Source organism: Nilaparvata lugens, chromosome 2 (assembly GCF_014356525.2).
Source record: "Nilaparvata lugens isolate BPH chromosome 2, ASM1435652v1, whole genome shotgun sequence".
NCBI classification, from domain to species: domain Eukaryota; kingdom Metazoa; phylum Arthropoda; class Insecta; order Hemiptera; family Delphacidae; genus Nilaparvata; species Nilaparvata lugens.
Window position 1 is genome coordinate 48,224,406 of NC_052505.1, and position 19,632 is coordinate 48,244,037.

The following is a 19,632-nucleotide window of genomic DNA, read 5'->3' on the forward strand; positions in this document are numbered from 1 at the left end:
GAAAATAGTTCCCACTTATAGTTGCATTAGAACTTTTTAAATACAGTTATTTAATTGATCGAATAGATCGATAAGAAATGTCATTGATTATCAGTGATATGAGAGCTTTGTGAGAGTTTTCGAGAACTGGTGGAGAGAAATGAGTAGAGATTATCTTGTGAATGAACGAGTTATGCATCAGAAATATGAACTTTTTTCCTTTGATTTCCTAGAATGGACGATATTATCAAAGGATAGCAAAATCTTATTTCTCATTTGAATGAAATTGATAATTGAATAATAATAATAATAATAATTTCTCTGATTTCCAATGAATTGCAACCAGAGGAGTTTATTGACAAAACATATACATAGTTGTAATAGTATACATACAAAATTGCTAATACTAAACTTAGTTCTAATTATGATACCCCACTATAATAATATGTGTCGAGGTGATCATAATATTCTTTTCTAAAACATGTATAAAAAATGTAATTAGTAATTTTAGCTATAAAGGTTTGTTATTAAAGGTAGAATAAAAAGAAGTCAGTAGTTTATTCTATATATATTCTAGTTAGACAATGTGGTGATTTACGAGTTTGTGTTGCTAGAATGGTTCCAAATTTTCTTAAATAACTCAATATTATTCGTTACAAGTGGTAATTGAGTGTAATACAAGGTGCGGCAGAAAGGATGAACGGTTTTCAAAAAAGTAATATGTCGTTACCTATGCATAAAAAAACATTTATTTACAGAACAATATTCACATTATTTTACAATTTTAGAAAATTAATGTTTGAAAACAATATCTGACAGGTGACGGCCGTTTTCAGCAATGCACTTTACAAGCCGCTCTCGGAAGTTGGATTGTACTCTTTCTAACATTGCCCTGCCAATTTGTTCGACTTCCTCACGAATTGCTCCCTTTAGTTCTTGAAGTGTACGTGGTTTATGCTGGTAAACACGTGACTTCAGGAAACCCCACAAGTAGTCGCACATGGACAGGTCTGGAGAACGAGGAGACCAATCAATGTCACCAAACCGAGAAATGATGCGACCACGAAAAACAGCCCGAATTGCTTTCATTGAATTTCTTGCTGTGTGAGCAGTCGCCCCGTCCTGCTGAAACCATACTTGCGGATAGGAATACGTTTCCTTCTTAATTCAGGAAGGAAGAATTCAGTGAACATCTGTCTATAACGTTCTGAGGTTACAGTTACAGTGGTCCCGTTGTCGTCTTCAAAAAAGTATGGACCAATAACAAATATACTGCTCACAGCACACCAAACTGTCACCTTGGGACTGTGTAATGGTCTCTCATGCATTAATTTTGGATTTTCATCTGACCAATAACGATAGTTCTGCTGATTAACGGTACCATTCAAATGAAAATGTGCTTCATCTGTCGTAAACAAAATGATGTTTTCATTTTGGTCAAATATGGCCTCCATTTCTCGAGCAAAATTCAGTCGCTTTACATAATCGCCAGGATTCAATTGTTGAACCATGGCCATTTTGTAGGGATGAAATCCTAGATATTTATGTAAAATACGCCTTACTGACCGATCACTGATGTTCAGTTCAGAAGAATGTCTCCTAGCAGATCGATTAGGACTACGGAGTATGGCTTGCCGAACTCTTTCCACATTTTTTGGAGTGCGTACAATGCGATGAGCCCCTGGTGGTCGTTTATGTCGCAACTTTTACTGTTATCTCAAGCTGATAGTCCACGTAGTTCTTTCCTGTGAAGCTTTATGACGCTGGTAGTCTCTCATACTGTGCCGTTCATACACTCTTACCCGGTCAAAACAATAAAAATCGTCAATAATCGACAGTAATCGGCTTGAGATAACAGTAAAAGTTGCGACATAAATGCCCTACACCATGAGATATCTATTTACACTATTGTTTCTCTATGATATAACTGACGCTGAGAACTCTGCTTTCGGTGAACAATTCACTTGTTGGAAAACGGTTGTTACTGTTTGTCATAGAATACGTTTCTGAGCTTTAAAAATTGAATCTATCAAGTTATAATTTGTTGCACCCCAAATCAACAGTCCATATCTCAAAAGTGACTCCACAAGTGAGAAATATACTATTTTAATCATATCTTTACTAATTATATGACGAAACTGGTAGAACTTATAAAATAATGAGCTTTCTTATTTTCTCAGTTGTGTACGATATATGCTCATCCCATTTCAATCGATCATCTACAATTATACCTAGATATTTAACACTGTCAGAGCGCTTAATGAGAGGAAAATCACAGTTTCGATTCTCCCCTTTACAATAATGGAGCTTCATTGATGACTTTGATGATTTGGTCCTATCAGTTATAGAAAAGGTTAAGAAATTTGTTTTTCTTGCATTTAATGTTAATAGGTTGATCCCCATCCATGTGGTGACCCTGGAGAGTTCTGTTTCCGCTGTTTGAAATACCTCATCCCAGTTTCTACCCTGGAAAAGCAGGGCCGTGTCATCTGCAAATACTATTACCCTACCTCCGATTCGAATGGAGCACAACTCATTTGCAAATATAAGATATAAAATTGGGCCCAAAACTGTTCCTTGAGGAATTCCAAATTCCATGGATCCTTCTGCACTCATGTGACTTCCAACTTTTGTTCTCTGCTGACGGTTGCTAAGGTAGGATTTGAACCATTCCAGAGTTGTATTTATTATTCCTATTGCTTCAAGTTTTTTAAGTAATTAATCAAGTGACACAGAGTCAAAGGCCTTAGCCAGATCCAAAAATACAGCTAAACACTTATTTTTTCCTCTAGGTTATGGATAACCAATTTTGACAACTCCAGAACTGCTGATTTCGTACTTATTCCCTTACGAAAACCAAATTGGTTTGGAGAAATTATATCATACTTTTCCAGATAGCTCATCAACCAAACTTTCACTTACTTTTCCAGTATTTTTGATAAGTTACATATTAGTGATATAGGCCTATAGTTACTTAAAATTAGCTCATCACCTCCCTTATGGATAGGTCTGACACAAATTAATTTCATTGCTTTAGGAAATGTTCCAGTTAATAGACTGAAATTGAAGACATGAACCTTAATTCTCTAATGCCTTTTAAAATTCTATTATCAAAACCAACAAGACCCGGCGCACTACTGTTTTTTAAAGAGTTTATAGCTTCAATAATTATTTCTTGCTCAATTATGGGTAGAAAAATCATAGAATTGGGTACTCTTACATTCGGCTTATAACTATTTACAATATCACTTATATTCTTACCTAAACTATCTGATATTTCCTTGGCCATGTTTTCTTCTATACTAACAAAGTATTCATTAATGAAATTCAGTAATAAATAAGGATTCTCTTTCAGTGTTACAACATTATTTCCTATTTTTACAGCATTCAATTGATCTGTCTTCTCTCGGTTTGAATCAGTGGCATCCTTTATGATCTCCCAAGTTTTATTGATGTTATTTTCTGCTTCATTGAATTTATTCTAAAAGTAATCTTCTTTTGAACTATGGATAAGCGACGTCAGCGTATTCCTGTAGAGACGGTAATGGGCTGCTAGTTCTTGATTTTCTGGTTGTAATTTCCTCTTTTTATTCAGAAGACTCCTTTTTCTAATGGATAAGACAAGCCTTCTCGTAATCCAAGGTTTGATGATCTTAATTTTCTTTTTGGGTCTGTACTGATGAGAGTTATTATCCATGTGGTGTTGTAAAATTTCTATAAATTTTTCGTAGCCCATATCTGTATCATTACTTTCAAGAACCCCCTCCCAGTGCTCCTCTGCTAGACATGTTCTTAGACCAACTAAATTAATTGTTTTTCGGTTTGTGGAATTGGTTTCATGAAGATTCGCTCTGTTACTTGCTCCCGGACATCTTTGTAGACCCAAAACGGTGATAAAATGATCTGTGATGCTAGAGTGATATATTATTGGATATATCTGTTTTTTGGAGTTTGTTAATATGTGATCCAAGCATGTTGATGTCTCTGTTGTTACCCTGGTGGCTTGTTTGATGCAGATCTTCAAGCACTGTTCGCTCAATAAATCAAGATATCCGTCGAGTTGTTGATGTTGATTAGGTAGCATCGTATTAATGTTGAAGTCTCCTGCGCATATTATTAACTGTCCTCGCAAACTATTGAGAACATTTTCTAAATCCTCTAAAAACTCTGTTATATTGTAGTTCGATGGAGATCTATAAATTGCTAATATGTTGAATTTTTCCTTAGTAGTTTGTAATTGTAGGTGAAGAACATTTGCCTGTCTAATATTCAACTCGGCTGACAGTACATTTAGAACGTTTTTCGTGTATACTACGACTCCATCATTCTGATTACGGTTGTTTGACGAGTAAACATTATTGTACCCCTTCAACTCTTTTGGAATATGATCATTTTTAATCCAACACTCTGTTAATATAATCACATCAAAATCATAAGACATATCCTGTAGTTGAATCATCAGATCATCGAAATTCTTATTAATACTTCTGATATTGAGACTGAAAATCAGTTAGGTCACAGTTTTCAAGTGCATCATGGAGTTTTTGTGCATCTTCAACCAAACTGTCCTGTATTACATCCATTCCATCCACATCATTTGCAACATATAAAATATCATTATTGTTCATGATTTGTGTTGTTTAGATGCATTCCTCCCTGCAGGTTGATCAACATTCCTTCGTGCCATCTCTTGATATATGCATCCTCACCCTCCATAACATTTTTTGTTATTGACGACATCAGATCGTTCATCACCGCTGTCAGGTAGCAGAAGCCATGAGTTTGTCTGCTTAGCGCTACAATCGCATGAATTACACTGTTATAGATGTCCATTTGCTTCTTATTCATCCGCACGAGAACAACGTACTTATAAGTAAGGCCTTGAGCTTCATGTACTGTGTGTATTTTTATTGTTTCATCCAACTTCCAGGTCAACATGTCCTGAATCCTTTTTTTCTCGTTTTGCGTGTAAGTTAGTACAAGCGTTTCTGGTTCAATTGTAGGAAATTCATGATTGAAATGACATCTCCTAATTGACCGAATGACACGGCTCGTTGTGACAATTTGTCCATAAAACTTGGAGAGTGCACAGCACACGTCGATTGGGCATCTTCGAGTCACTGAGACCTTGTTGGTTGGCTTGCAAAAGACGGAAGGATGAGACCATCTAACTCTTATTTTGCTCCTCTCGATGTAAGGAATCTGCTTTGAATCACCCAGTAGCACAATTTCGGATGATCCTGACAGTGCTGCTATAAATCCTATGTACCCCGCATGCATTAGTACTGCCTCATCTATGAAGACACGATCATACTTCTTCTTATTATAGTTCCATTTAAGATAAATGATGAAACCGTACTTAAATCCGATCTGATTAAACCTCTACAGCTCCTCTCACCATATTTTTTAATAACGGCATCTCTCACATCATTGATGCCTGCTCTTGACACAAAACTAAATCAATTCCTGGTTTGTGTTCATTAAAGATAGTGTATGTTTTTCCACATCCTGGCACACCATCTATACATTTTATCTCAGGAGTTTTTGAAATTGGGAACATAAACTGTAGATATCTTTTCATATAATTCACCATTCAGCATGAGCTGGGTATCTCGACTCACAATTATATATCTCTCTTGTGTGCAGAATTTATTCGTTTCGTCGTTGAATGGCACGTAGGTTCGTTCCTTCTTTCTTCAAACAATAACCCATTCTATACTTTGTTTCAGATGACCATAGAAATCTCCTCAAAACATTATCATAAATATTCATTTCATTGAGCCTAATGTCTAGTAAATGGGAATAGGAACTAAGCAAGTTTTTCTTTGTAATATTCACGAAAATATCTTTGTATATTGAAGCATTTGTGATATCATATTTTCTCAAGAGGTTTCTCAGCTCTATCATACTGTTAATGAATTCTTGAATTGAAGATTCTTCTGGTAGGTATCCTGATGGGCAAAATTTTCTATTTAATATTTCGGCTGAATGCCCAAAAACTTTCAGTGATTTATTCCTCTATAATAAAATACAATTTTGATATTGTTTGTAGACAATACCAAACTTATTAAATCAATGCATGATAAATCAGCCATTGTTCCAAAGAAATCAATTCCAATTGTTAAGGATTGTTTATTAACTTTTCTTTCAAACAATCCCATAATTCGTTTTTCAATAAGTTGTTGCAATGCTTTCTGGTTACAGGGACATTTTGGATCGCCGACTTTATGAACTGTTGGCTTCTTAAGTTTCAAGCAATTGTGACAAACTGGTTGCTTGGTTGTGTTGGGGCAGTTTTTAATACTATGACCCTCCTCAATGTTCACATATATCTTTCTCTTTTTTGCAAAATTTTGTCACATGCCCAAAGCTCTGACATTTGAAACATCTCTGAACAGAAATAAAATCATTGAGTCTACAAGATGTTAAATCTACAAAAACACGTTTCCTGTTAATTGAGACTCTTCTTATTTCAGGCTCGCACTCAATTATCCAATGTACCACTTCCTTATTCTTAGGTCCTACTTTGAAAAGAGGTTTACACCCCTTGAGGAACTGGGATTTTTCCAAGTCGGAATCGCCAAAATTCTTATTGTATATCACTTCAGCAAGTTCTTCATTATTCAATTCCGTTGGTACATCATAGATGATTACTCTAAGTTTCTTGTTGTGTGGTTCACTTATTTTTAGGCTTTTTTAACGCTTTCCGATTCCACTATTTTCTTCTTATCTTCTTCTGAGTTTAGCACTATCATTAATCCCCCTCCTCTTACATTCACAGTCTTTTTCACTCTGATGCTATCTTTCTCTTTCATAGTATCCCTAAGCACATTCCTAATGCACTTACTGTTCCCTACTTCATTTTCAACTGGTTTTAATGTGCTCTTGGGGTTGCAGTTTCCTTGTTCTTGGCCTATTTTCTTCTACATTGGTGGTTTTTGAGGCTCTTGGCAATTGAACTACATCCGCAAAAGTTGGTTTTTTCTCATTGGTTTTAATTGTTTCCACTGTTTTATTCAATTTCTTTAATGATTCCTGAATTCCGTTGTTAGAATTTCCTAAACTTGCCACGAGCTGGGAGATATTAATTGATCGTGTTTCCAATTTTATAGTAGTTTCCGCAAGCTTATTTGTAATTGTGATAAACCTATCAAAATTTTCCCTCAAAACTTTCCTTCTTTCGTATTCGACTTCTACCCATTCATCTAGCTCCTTTTTAAAATCCTTTGAAAATTCATCATGAAATAGCTTATACGTGGACTCCATAATACCTTTGTTTGTTGCTGAAGCTTCCTCCTTCCTTGTCCGGGTTGAAGCGTGATCCACTTGCTGGGTTGTAGATTCGTCCACGACCACGGTTGTAGACTGGTCCACGTAAATAATTGGTCCGCTTCCTGGAACTCCGAAATCAATCCATATGGTGCCTTCATTGGTGATTTCATGCGTTGTATGAATCACTAAAGCCAATCAGCATCGACCCACTTTCCAACTAATAAACACAATGTTACTATTTGACTAGTAGGCTCCTCCGCTGACTATGATGTTTACTCTACCGCTTCTTGATTACGAATGAAATGTCATAAATCATGAATACATTGGGCTCTTGTAGTTACATTTGTCTGCTTAAATCAATAGATGAATTGACAGATTTTCTCATGTTTAAATGCTTTGAACGATTTTTCAATTGAAAAGAGTTATTGAAGACAAATATGATGAAACAGTCAAGCTGAAGGATGGTGAATGATTTTCAATATCTTTTTATTCCTTATAGAGTGAAACCAATAGTACATCTGCAAGAATTTCCTCACCTGAACTTCTTAATTTGTTAGTTGAAAAGAGGTTTAATATAAAATAGCAAAATAATAGAACAACCAGGTTTCGGATGTTTACTCCATTTTCAAGTTTTTAAAATGAACTATTATTTCTAATAAACAAATATTAGGTCTATTTGAAAATAATAAAAAAATATAAAAAAATTATTTGAAGATAATATTTATGTATTAGAAATAATAGTTTATTATGAGGAACTCGTATATATATATATATATATATATATATATATATATATATTACAATTTCTAGTTTATACTCGCCCCAAAATCCCTTATATAATGAATAATTACTAGAAATGTACACTGTTACTGAAAATTACATTTTCTTGAAATAACGAAGGTCTGTGACCTCAACTGTCACAGATTTGGCGTAATCGATGCAATGCTTGCAGCTTGCATCTGCCCTTCCGGCCTTGTGGTGTTCACACAGTTCTGATGACTTTGAAGGTTCCCCGAGCATGCTTGTTACACTGCAGAGAAAAACAACAAAAAAGCCTTATTGCAACATTTTTATGGAGAATAGTAATTTTGAGAATAAATACACTTATAATTTGAGCGCACATATATAAGAATCACCAGAGAATCTAAACTTTACACTGCTGAACTTGGCTTTTCGGCTTTACAAATTACAAAAACCACAATTCGAAAAATTACAAGATTTATTACAGGCAAGTTTTACGACGAAAATACTGATGAATTGGTCACTGAGAGTTAATTTTCAGTTGTTCAATCCAGAGGAGGGTCTTGCAGGGGAAGCAATCAATCAGTCATTGGGCGGTCGCTGTCTGCACGCACTCAAAATGGGTGGTAAATAGTCAAAATAGGTGGTAAAAACTAAAAACACATACTTCTCAAGTGGGAAAATGGGAAATAGATCTTGTAAATGTTGCACGTCTTTCATTAAAACTTTTTTGAAGTGTCGAACGTCAGCCAGTGCAATTCTTGCACATTTTGCATAATCGATGCACTGCTTGCATCTTGCATTTGCCCTTCTGGTGAAGATATATTTTTGACGCCATTAAAGATGAATGTTTATGAAGGACACTAGTTTCGCTGCTACAAAAAAAAGAAAATGAAAAAAATGTGTTTAAGATATTTTAATAGGCTATTTTCAAAATTTATCAAAGATAAAACAAAAATTCTACTATTCCATTGCTTCAGATTCGAATTTTAAAGATCAATGTGAAGGGATAGGAAATTACTATATTGAATATAAAACTATATTTAATATACCTAAATTTTATGTTTGGAATTTATTTGTTTAAAACTGTTTGTAAATTGATTCTGATAAAGGCCAAGTGTGAACACTTGTACCATAGAAATTCTAGGTGAAGCTAGCTAGGCCGGAGTCGTGGGATTTTATGGGACTGCTGTGCTATCTGACAGTTATTAATAGAAGAGACTTTTACTATTGAAAAGTACACTTACAGCCACAGGCTTTCTTTAAGACTCAAAAGTGGAAGGTTGAAGTAGTGACATACAATTTCTGCAAAGCTTTGAATTACTATAACAATATATTGGAAATGTCGAGCCTGTAGAAGTCATAAAGAATATGCCTGTGTGAATTATTAGACTCGGATAAAGTTGAGAATGTTAGGGGTTAGGGGTTAATGTTAGAATGTTAGGGGTTTCTTCTTTTCTTTCTTCTTCTTCTTCTTCTATTGGCTCTTCCTTGACTATTATTTCCTAGATTAAATAGAAATCACAGTATTCAATTTGGGTCATTCAAGAAAAATAAAAATACGGTATAACACATTGGAGCGCGAAGCCGATACAATTGGATTTGTAAAATTAGGGAATAAATGTATTTCACGAATTTGAAAGATATTTTGAATAAATATTTATACACATTTCAAAATAGTGTTCCACAATTTAATGGTACTTGGATGTTGAGATGAACTTACTAATTCTCCATGTTAGGGGTTTCTTCTTTTCTTTCTTCTTCTTCTTCTATTGGCTCTTCCTTGACTATTATTTCCTAGATTAAATAAAAATCACAGTATTCAATTTGGGTCATTCAAGAAAAATAAAAATACGGCTCATGAGCCCACATGAGCTTAAATCTTGCGTGTGGATGTTCAGATGGATGACAGTGAGAGGATCATTCTTCTTTTTCATTCTATATTAACTCACAGACAAACACACCAAATATACTTATAGTATAATTCATGTGTATTTAAATAAAATTTACTACCTTACTCTAGTTGAATAAGAAAATATTATCAACTTTTGGCAGAAGGTAAACTCTCATTATTATTTTCAGACGGAGGTTATCAACTTATTTTCAAATTTATTTATTGATGGAATGTCTTAATTTTACTCTTTATGGTATTATAACATTATGAACAAGTTCAATAGATATCATGGATTCGCAAATGCATAACTTGTTTAAATTAATTTCAAATCATTTTGCATGGCTACAGCAATTTAAGCAACAATGGAACCACTGGTTTCTGAATGAATGCATTCACAGCTCACACTTCTCTATTTATCATTCCATTATATATTTATTATTTTATTTACACATGTACACAATTAATAAAATAATTGGGAAAGAAACAACAGAATTGATCCAAAACTTATTTTCTCCAGAATTTGGATCGTTGATGAGCCAGTCTGAATAAAGTTATGGTGCCATTTCTTAAAATTTCACAAAAATCAAACGTTCAAAAATATGAACACTAAAAATTTGAAATCTGGGTTTACTATAATTTTTATAAAATGTGTAAAACATTTTTGCAATGCATCCTGTTATATGAAAGCATTTCATTGAAGTTTGAAAACCCATTCTTTTGACACTCTGCATGATCTACCGCCGAGCATTGGACTAAACTGCGAAATAAAAGTACTAAAAGTAGAAAGTAATTATTATGATTGATTACTTGCATACTATTATTCCCATTTTTTTAACTCAATAAAACAATAATTATTATTGAAATTTTAGAATATAATAAATTTTAAACATACCGTCTTTATAGTAGTAGGTAATTCACATTTCTCAATATTCGTATAGAATTTACATACTTCATCTAATTTATACACACAGTCGTAACATATGTGCTCGGTACCATATGCTTCGTTTAACAAGGGACAATCACCCTGAAAAAATGGAAAATTACATAAAAAAAAAATTATTTCAAACTAGTGCAAAAATCATTTTGTTAAAAATGTAGTTAGCGTTATGTGAGTTTTCGGGAATAGGTGAAAAAGAAGTTACATCATATCGAGTCTGGTGTAAATCTTGAGATTATATTGATATTACCTATATTGAATTTACTTTCTTATTTTAATAGAAGATATTTGCCGGGCTTATGGGCAAAGCTACTCTTAGGCCCGCCGCAAAATAGACCCACGCTAATCCACGAAAGCAACCCACGCCTTGGGATGTTTTGTAAAGCATTGCTAGGCTTCTCCAGACATCTGTATAATGATAAAAATACATGCAATGAATAATCCACTTGTCAGCTTGTCCACTTGTGTGATTGATTATGAATAATTCTATAGCATTGATTTACAAAACATGCCACGGCGTGGGTTGCTTTCGTGGATTAGCGTGGGACTACTTTGCGGCGGGCCTTAAGCTGCGTTTACACAAAAGTCATTATACTTATATTGATGTTTATTTTTCTCTCCTATTAGATTAAACGGAGTTTGACAAACAAATATGCACATAATGTGTATGATAAGTTATGTTCAATCCAATAGAACCTATAAGTACTGAAAAATAAACATTTTGTTGATAAATTTGCTGTAAACGCAGCTTTACAATCTACAATAACCTGAACTTGCCAACTACGGTATCGCTGGAAGACAGAATAGACCAATTTTGACCCAAACGATTTATAGTCATGGATACAATTTTGATTCATTTGTTTTAATATGCAATTTCAGTAAAAAACTGTTTAAATATACCTAAACAATAGATTTATTAGCGAAACTACAAAGGTGAATGACAAAAAAACTAAGGCCCATATAGCTTACTTGGTTTAAACGGGATAAATGTCAGTTATCCATTTAAACCCCATATGAAAATCATTTTGATAAATGCAAACATATATAAGTGAACGTGGTTTAGCGTTAAATGTAGTGTTATGGCAAATTTCACGAAAACCGTTCATTTTACAGGAAATTTACAAGAGACAAAAAAGTTAGCAAGTGTTATCAAAGTTTCAAGGATATTTTATTTTATTTATAAAGATTGGTCAAAGAATAACAGAGAAATTAATTCTTTTCGTAATGCATGCATGCACAAGACAAACAAGATCATCTGAAAAACATTGTAAAATTAGCTGTATGGCCATATGGAGCCATACTGAGTTTCAAACCTTCATCTTAAATACAATTGGAATTGAAAATTGAATAATGATGTTTAAATGGTGAAAAGTGGTCATGCATGCAGTACGAAAAGAATTAATTTCTCTGTTATCCTTTGACCAATCGTGATGAATAAGGTATCCTTGAAATTTTGATAAAAATTGCTAACTTTTTTGTCTCTTGTAAATTTCCTGTAAAGTGAAATGTTTTCGTGAAATTTTCCATCAACAATTTTAAATGGACGCCATTTTGAAAATTTACATCGAAAATGTTTTATTTTGTTTTTTAAAGTTAAGTCTTTTTAGCATAAAAATTCATGCCAAATTTTTGATCAATACGTTTCGTTTTTAAGATAAAAATTCCTAAGTGAAAAAACAAAATGGCAACTATAAGGATAACCGCTGAATTTTGGACATTTGAAATATGACATTTGTAGTCTCCTATCATCCAGGAACAATACCCTAAAATGTTCGACACTACTTCTGAAACATTCTGTATGTTGTAGTTATGATTTTTTTATACAGATCGAGTGGGTGAAAAGTCCGAGAACGGCTTAATATCTCATAAACACAGGTAATTTGACAGTGGGTGTGGTTGGGATCCTACTAAAATTGAAAATACTACTTTACTATGACTTCAAAAATCTGGTCCGCCATCTTGGATCCGCCATATTGAATGCAACTTTGTTTTTTTTTAATGGGAAGGTAGTCATGTGGTACATGATTTCGATACGAAATTTCAAGAAAAAATAAATGGCGGAAACCGCATATTGATATCTCAAACCGTTTCGAAGATATTACCATTATTAATCAGTACTATTCAAAGCAGAAAGGGAAGAATACGTTTGAGAACGGCTTAGTATCTCATAAAAAATGTGTTTTCAAGGTGGGTGTGTTTGGGGATCCTACTCAAATTGAAAATACTACTTTAATTTGACTTTAAAAATCTGATCTGCCATCTTCGATCCGCCATTTTGAATGCAACTTTACTTTTTTAAATGGGAAGGTGGTCATGTGATACATGATTTCGATAAGGAATTTCAAGACAAACTGAATGACGAAAACTGCACATCAATATCTCAAACCGTTTCGAAGATATTCACATATCCTTAAAGTATGCAGACACACAGTTTTCAATACCACTTATCTATTTCATTTCTGATTTGCATGGTATTGATTTAAAATGTGAATATCTTCGAAACGATTTGAGATATCGATGTGCGGTTTACGTCGTTTTTGCCTTAAAATTCCGTATTGAAATCATGTATAGTATGACCACCTTCCTATATTTAAGAAAATGAAGTTGCATTCAATATGCCGGATCCAAGATGGCGGACCAGATTTTTGAGGTCATAGTAAAGTATTATTTTCAATGTGAGTAGGATCCCCAATCGCACCCACCTTGAAATCACATTTTTTATGAGATAAAACTTTCTCATACTTTTTTCCCCTTTCTGCTTTGAAAGCCGTACTGATTAATAATGTGAATATCTTTGAAACGGTTTGAGATATCGATATGCCGTTTCGCCATTGATTTTTTCTTGAAATTTCGTATCGAAATCATGTATCTCATGACCACCTTCCTATTTCAAAAACAAAGATGCATTCAATATGGCGGACCAGATTTTTGAAGTCATAGTAAAGTAGTATTTTCAATTTTAGTAGGATCCCCAATCACACCCACCGTCAAATTACCTTTGTGTATGAGATATTAAGCCGTTCTCGGACTTCACCCACTTTGTGCATCATTTGGATACAAATGAGAGAGGTCCAGAACCAATCTTTTCATGCCAAATTTTCCTTGTGATAGATACAGAGTGGCCCGAAAACCTCGTATTTCGGTTGATTTTCCAGTTTTCAGCAATTTCCGCCAAATCCGTTAATCGGACAGTGAAATTTGGCTCTCGCCAAATTTTTTAGATTAAAAATTCTTAATAGAATGAGATCATTCGGAACTCTCTATGTCTAATGAGTACTGATTTTTAATTTTTCAAAAATGAGTGAAATTTGAAGAAAAAATCAACTTTGATGAATTTTAATTTTAGATCAACAATATCTTCCGATTGTTACCATTTAGTTGTATAATTCAAAATCCCTCTGGGCGTATTTTTGTGCTCTACAATCTGAGATCAGGAGGAGCTCTCTATCTCATATAGATTTCCAGTTACACCTGACAACAATGCTCCTTGTATTGTGAAAAACACCTAATTTTTAGCTTCAACCATAATCACGAACTAAATATTGTAGTCACATTGATATTTCGCACAATGATATACGTTCATGAGATTATGTTCTATGAGAATCACACGTTAGATGCACTTCATTTCAGTATTTCCTAGAGGAGAGGCGCGCATAAGGACACCTCAAGGATCAAAATTTCAAACACTCATAACTTTTGACACAATGCTCGGATCTCATTCTTTTCAGCTAGTCAAGGTGGTTCAAAATCATGCATCATGAGTGAAATTCGGTCGAAATATGGAGAATTTATTGTTGAGTGCACTCAATCTCATATTCCAATAGAAATTATTACCAAAAATAACTCAACTAAAAGTTATTTTTGGTAAATCGAATAACTTCCTCGAAAATTGATATTTTTAGAAAATTCTTCTTTTATTAGATTAACAATATCATAAAGAGTCTACCCTCTCAATCTCATGGACTTATCTCTTACCAAATTTGAAATGTTCTGTTCCAAAAATTTAAACATTAGGCGCTCATATCTCAAAAAGTAATGATCAGAAAAAAAAAGTTTTCCTGAGAAAACTTTTCAATTTTGATAGCTTGATGATATACAAATCGAAAAACTTTGAAAAATATCACCAGTAGAAAGTTTATTATTAGCCTTTGCACCGCCTTAAGAAGTCGCAACGCTTCCCCGCTTCGGGAAGGATAGAGTCGGTCTGTGACCCAGGACTGTCTGAGCTCTGCCGCGGAGCGGCGGTCGACAGATAGGAAGGTGGAGGTTTTGACTTTAGCTGTCTCACGCCTGAAAGGCAAGGACCTGCTGAGCCGCGGAGGTGTGCAGTAAATAGATTAGTGTGGTAAGGATGAAGAGTGGATACACAAAGTAGTATATCGGGTGATTCAGAGTGGGAAAGGGTAAAAGAAGATAGAAAATGGTGTAGAAAGGGGGGTGTACTTACTTGCTTTAATAGCCGCGGTACCCGCTGGCCCTGCGCGTGCCTACCGCGCGGCTATACAGAGTGCGTCCCGCACCCTCACGTACGTGGTAACTGGAATTCGTCCAGTTTTTCACGAGAAAGTCAGCCGTCCCCGTTTGAGCAGTAGACCTGGTTTACCATATCACGATACAGCTTCACGCGCGCCTAATAGCTGTATATATGATTGCGGCCTTGCAGCGCGTTAGCTTAAGTCGCGGACATGCCCCAACTAGTTCCAACTGGTTGAGCCCACGTCTTTCGGACCTTACAAGGCAAATCTTCTTCCAAGACGGATCGTGTTCCACTACTCCAGTAGTTCCAGGACTCACGACTTCCACGCCTAAGAGATTCCGCACAAGCCAGAGATTCAGGCAACTTTTAACCCGACGCGTTATTACCCGGCCTATCTACCTGCACTGACGCGACTATGACCACTATCTACAGTAACGGCACTAGTAGAGGTGACTACACTCACCTAACTCACCTGACTTCCGGACAATTTAAATATGATATTTGGATATGTTTCTGGAACAATGCCCTATTGGTAGGAAGATCGTAAACACCCTATATAATATAGATAAATCTGCAGTCAGTTTAATGGTTTATTTTCAGGACTGGTCGCACCAAAGCCAGTTAAATTTTAATCATGATAAATTTCACGAGAACCAATCAGAGAAGCCTTTTCCGATAGGTTCTCGTGAAATTAATCACGATTAGAATTTAACCAGCTTTTGTGAAACCGGCAATTAGTCATTCAAAAATGAAAGCAATAGAGGAATAGAAAATAGGGAAATAGAGGAAAGTTAAATATAGTCATAATTTACTAGTTGAACTGGTAGACCTCGCGCAGTTATAAACCTATAAGGTGAATCATAGTGAATTCTGTCTTATCAGCAAGATATCGGTGTGGAAAAGGCCAATGACTGATTGGATTAACGTATCGACAACGCTTTTAATCATCTGTTGGAACCAACTATCACCAAAAGCTAATTTCCCACAAGAAACACTGTCAACTGGTTCACCCTAGTTCAAAGCTGATATAAAACTTATTATATACGTCGACGCCAATTCAAAAAGGAACATACCTGTCAAATTTCATGAGAATCTATTGACGCGTTGCGCCGTAAACGCGGAACAAATATACATACATAAAAACATATGAACATAAAGAGAAATGCAAAACCGTTGACTTGGATCTTTGATCTGACTTTGCTCGGTCAACTTCCATTTAAAGTGACTCGGGTTAGGAATTGTTAGTGCAATAGAGGAGTCTGGCGTTAAATGAAGGGCTTCATAACTCTGATGGAAAGTATCATAAGAATTTTGCGCGAGGAAATTATTAAATTGCCACTAAATTATCAATAATTGACTGAAAAACACCCCTTTTGTTCCATCAGCATCAACCATTTGATCCTCATTAAACAATTCAATATTCACAGAGGTTCAGCATTATTGCATTATTATCCCCCAAAACAGATAATGAAGTAGCATCTCCTGAACATGAAAATTATATTAATTTGGTAAATTCTTTGCATTTGGTCCACTGATGTACCATAATGTACCCATATTAGGCAAGAGATGTCCATACAAAAAGTTCCAAATCAACTTAATTTGAATTTCAATTTTGAATTGCTGCAAACAACGGCAAATTGATATGATCACTGCTAATTGACCTAACGTAGTGAGGTCTATGTTTCAACTCGATTTGCTTTTGTCTGTCTGTATGTAACGCGATTACGGCCAAACGAGTTGATAGAATTCGATGGGATTTGGCAGGAATATTCCTTTTTCAACTGCGCGTCGATGTATAAACAAGGTTTTTTTTGAAATTTTGCATTTTACGAATAATATAAAAGTGAAGGAATTCGTCCATACTCTGATATCACTATTTATATCATCTACTTTGAAGATAGGATCAATCAGACTATAGAATTTATTATTCATAATCAATCAGCTGACTATAGTGAGGTCCACGTTATAATGAAAGTATTTGATCAACTTTGGTTTTGCTATCCTTGTCTATCATTTGACAAAGCCGGTGGTACTATCATTTTCTAGGTCCATAACGATGACAATTATGTTTTTGACAATGTAGAAATATAATTAATTAATGCAGAGAATCAGCATCGCTATTCTTCTATCTTCCATATTCTCTATTCTGCCATTATAAGGTGGACCACACTATAGTGGATGCATGCATTACACGGATGTCTGGCCGTGTCTATTTCGCCGTTTCTAAGGTAGGGTTTCAATATTTTTTATGATGCGTGTCCATCAGTATCGATATTCTCACATTTGAAAAACAAATTTAATAGGTGATTGAAAATAAAATAAAAAATTATTAAATGAACTGAATAATGCCGAAGAAATTATAATATTCTTGATTGAAAAAAAAATAATTTTAAAATAGTTGAGAAATATTATAAAATACGTTCATGTTCATTAAAACTCAGTTTTTAAAAATAAATTTTATTTGCGAAAAATACATGTTAACACATCAAGTGGCTGGAGTAGACTAACTAAATGAGAGCGCTGAGAGCGACACTAAGCGGTACTGACAAAAATAGTTGTCAGCACATCAATTGTTTAGGTTTACATAATTCCTCCCTCCTTAAGTTTTTTTCGTACCGAAAAATAAATTTGGGACACTCAAAAATTACAAAAATTAAAATGAAGTTACAAATTAAAGTTTACTAACTTAGATCTAATTTCTAGGTGGTACAATATAGCTTATGAAAGGGGTTGATGATATTGGTACTTGTGTATCAATTCGGTAATTTAGTACACTGGTTGGCTTCTTAAATTTGTAATAAACGATTATCAAAATTACAAGAAGTATAAATGTACTTAAAACAAAAATTACAATGTGGCGTGTCTTAAGGACAAAAGAATCTTCAAAATTTATAAAATCAAAATCTCTAGGTTCAATATCATCAAGTTCACTAACATCTTTCAAATCGATAAGTTTAGTATGAATTTTATTTGGTACATGACTTAATTTTTGTGCATATGTGGTAACTGAAGTAAACGGTAATTTTACATCTGTCATTTTATCATTGATATCCAGATTGATAAGGAAAGATGAAGGAGTATTTATAGTGTCATTATTGATATTAATTTGATCATACTTATATCCTAAAATACAATTTCAATTTTCGAAATAATTAATAAATGGTCTATCATTAATTATTTCTATTCTTACACAACTATCCAAATCCTTATTATTTACTACAGACAAAATACAGTTATCATGTATAATTTCTCCTGAAGTATAAAATGAAATAGAAGAGAATATTTGAAAATTGGTCAGTTTCCAAAGATTTTTGTTTTGAGACACAGATATCGATTTTTCTTTTAATTTCATGGTGTGAACATTTGATTCCATTTCAACAGGATAAGACAGAAGGTCATATTTTTCAAATAAATCGTTTAATTTCGGTGAATGGATAATGTAAGTTATAACAGATTTCGATAAAATACAAGTGCTATTACTATTTCCCATAAAATACTGGAATCTCTACTAGCTAATGAATAATTCTTATAATTAATTAACCTACAAAAATCATCAAAGCTCAAAATTGATGGATGAAGTTTCCCTTCTTTGCAATACATCAACGAGTTAACAACATCATTTATTTCATCATCCAACAATTGTATAGTCAAAGTAATTAAGTCAACAGCTTGCATATTTTCGACAATATTGGCAGTTTCGTTAGTAATATTTTCTAATGCTTTATTATTTGAATTAATATGCTCAACATCGAAATTAAATTTCTTAATTAACTCATGGTTCATTTCAAAATTATGTTTTTCATTTTTAACAAGATGTAATTCATTATTTTCTATTTTATCAATAACTTTGTCAAGGTGTTCTTTGTCGTCAGCAGTCATAAGTCCTGTCAACCATGATATGGCGTTTCCTAATCCGTTCATTAGTCCACGTTTTACCTTTTTATTTTTATTTTCAGAAATCATTTCTAATTTAAAATATTGGTTGAGTGAAATTTTCTTCAAGGATTCAATAATGTCAAAGGATATGTAAGCGACTTGCAGATTATTAATATGAGTCTGTAATTTCAAAGATTGTATTTTAAGGTCAGTCACGTTAGTAAAATGGATAACTTTGTATGTGTCGTTAATGAGCATAGATTGTCCTATTTTAATCGGAATTATTCCTGCTGTCTTTGTCAAGTCTGTCAGTCTGTACGTCAACGTTGCTGGGATCAGGAGCAACAGAAGGATGGTCATTGCCTTCATCTGCAACAATTAGATTATCTTTTACTTTTTTACGAGGCCTTTACATTCTGTTAGGGTGGATTTTGATTACATTTCTTTTCAATTTAA

At 34.0% G+C, this 19,632-nt stretch overlaps 1 protein-coding gene across 7 annotated transcripts in view; it reads right to left on the reverse strand.

Moving 5' to 3' along the window:
• Positions 1 to 7,720: 7,720 nt before the first annotated feature.
• LOC111064148 overlaps positions 7,721 to 19,632 on the reverse strand; it is a 37,227-nt gene continuing 25,315 nt past the window's right edge. For 4 of the 7 annotated variants that reach the window (XM_039421363.1, XM_039421362.1, XM_039421364.1 and 1 more), the window contains exons 4-6: positions 10,779 to 10,910; positions 9,716 to 9,789; positions 8,026 to 8,281 (exon numbers count right to left, since the gene is read on the reverse strand). In XM_039421363.1, coding sequence (XP_039277297.1) covers positions 8,128 to 8,281; positions 9,716 to 9,789; positions 10,779 to 10,910 — 360 coding nt within the window. In that variant the 3' untranslated portion in view covers positions 8,026 to 8,127. Of the gene's footprint in view, positions 8,282 to 9,389; positions 9,498 to 9,715; positions 9,790 to 10,778; positions 10,911 to 19,632 lie in introns of those variants that run through there. The other 3 variants (XM_039421365.1, XM_039421367.1, XM_039421366.1) reach the window with 3 other exon arrangements.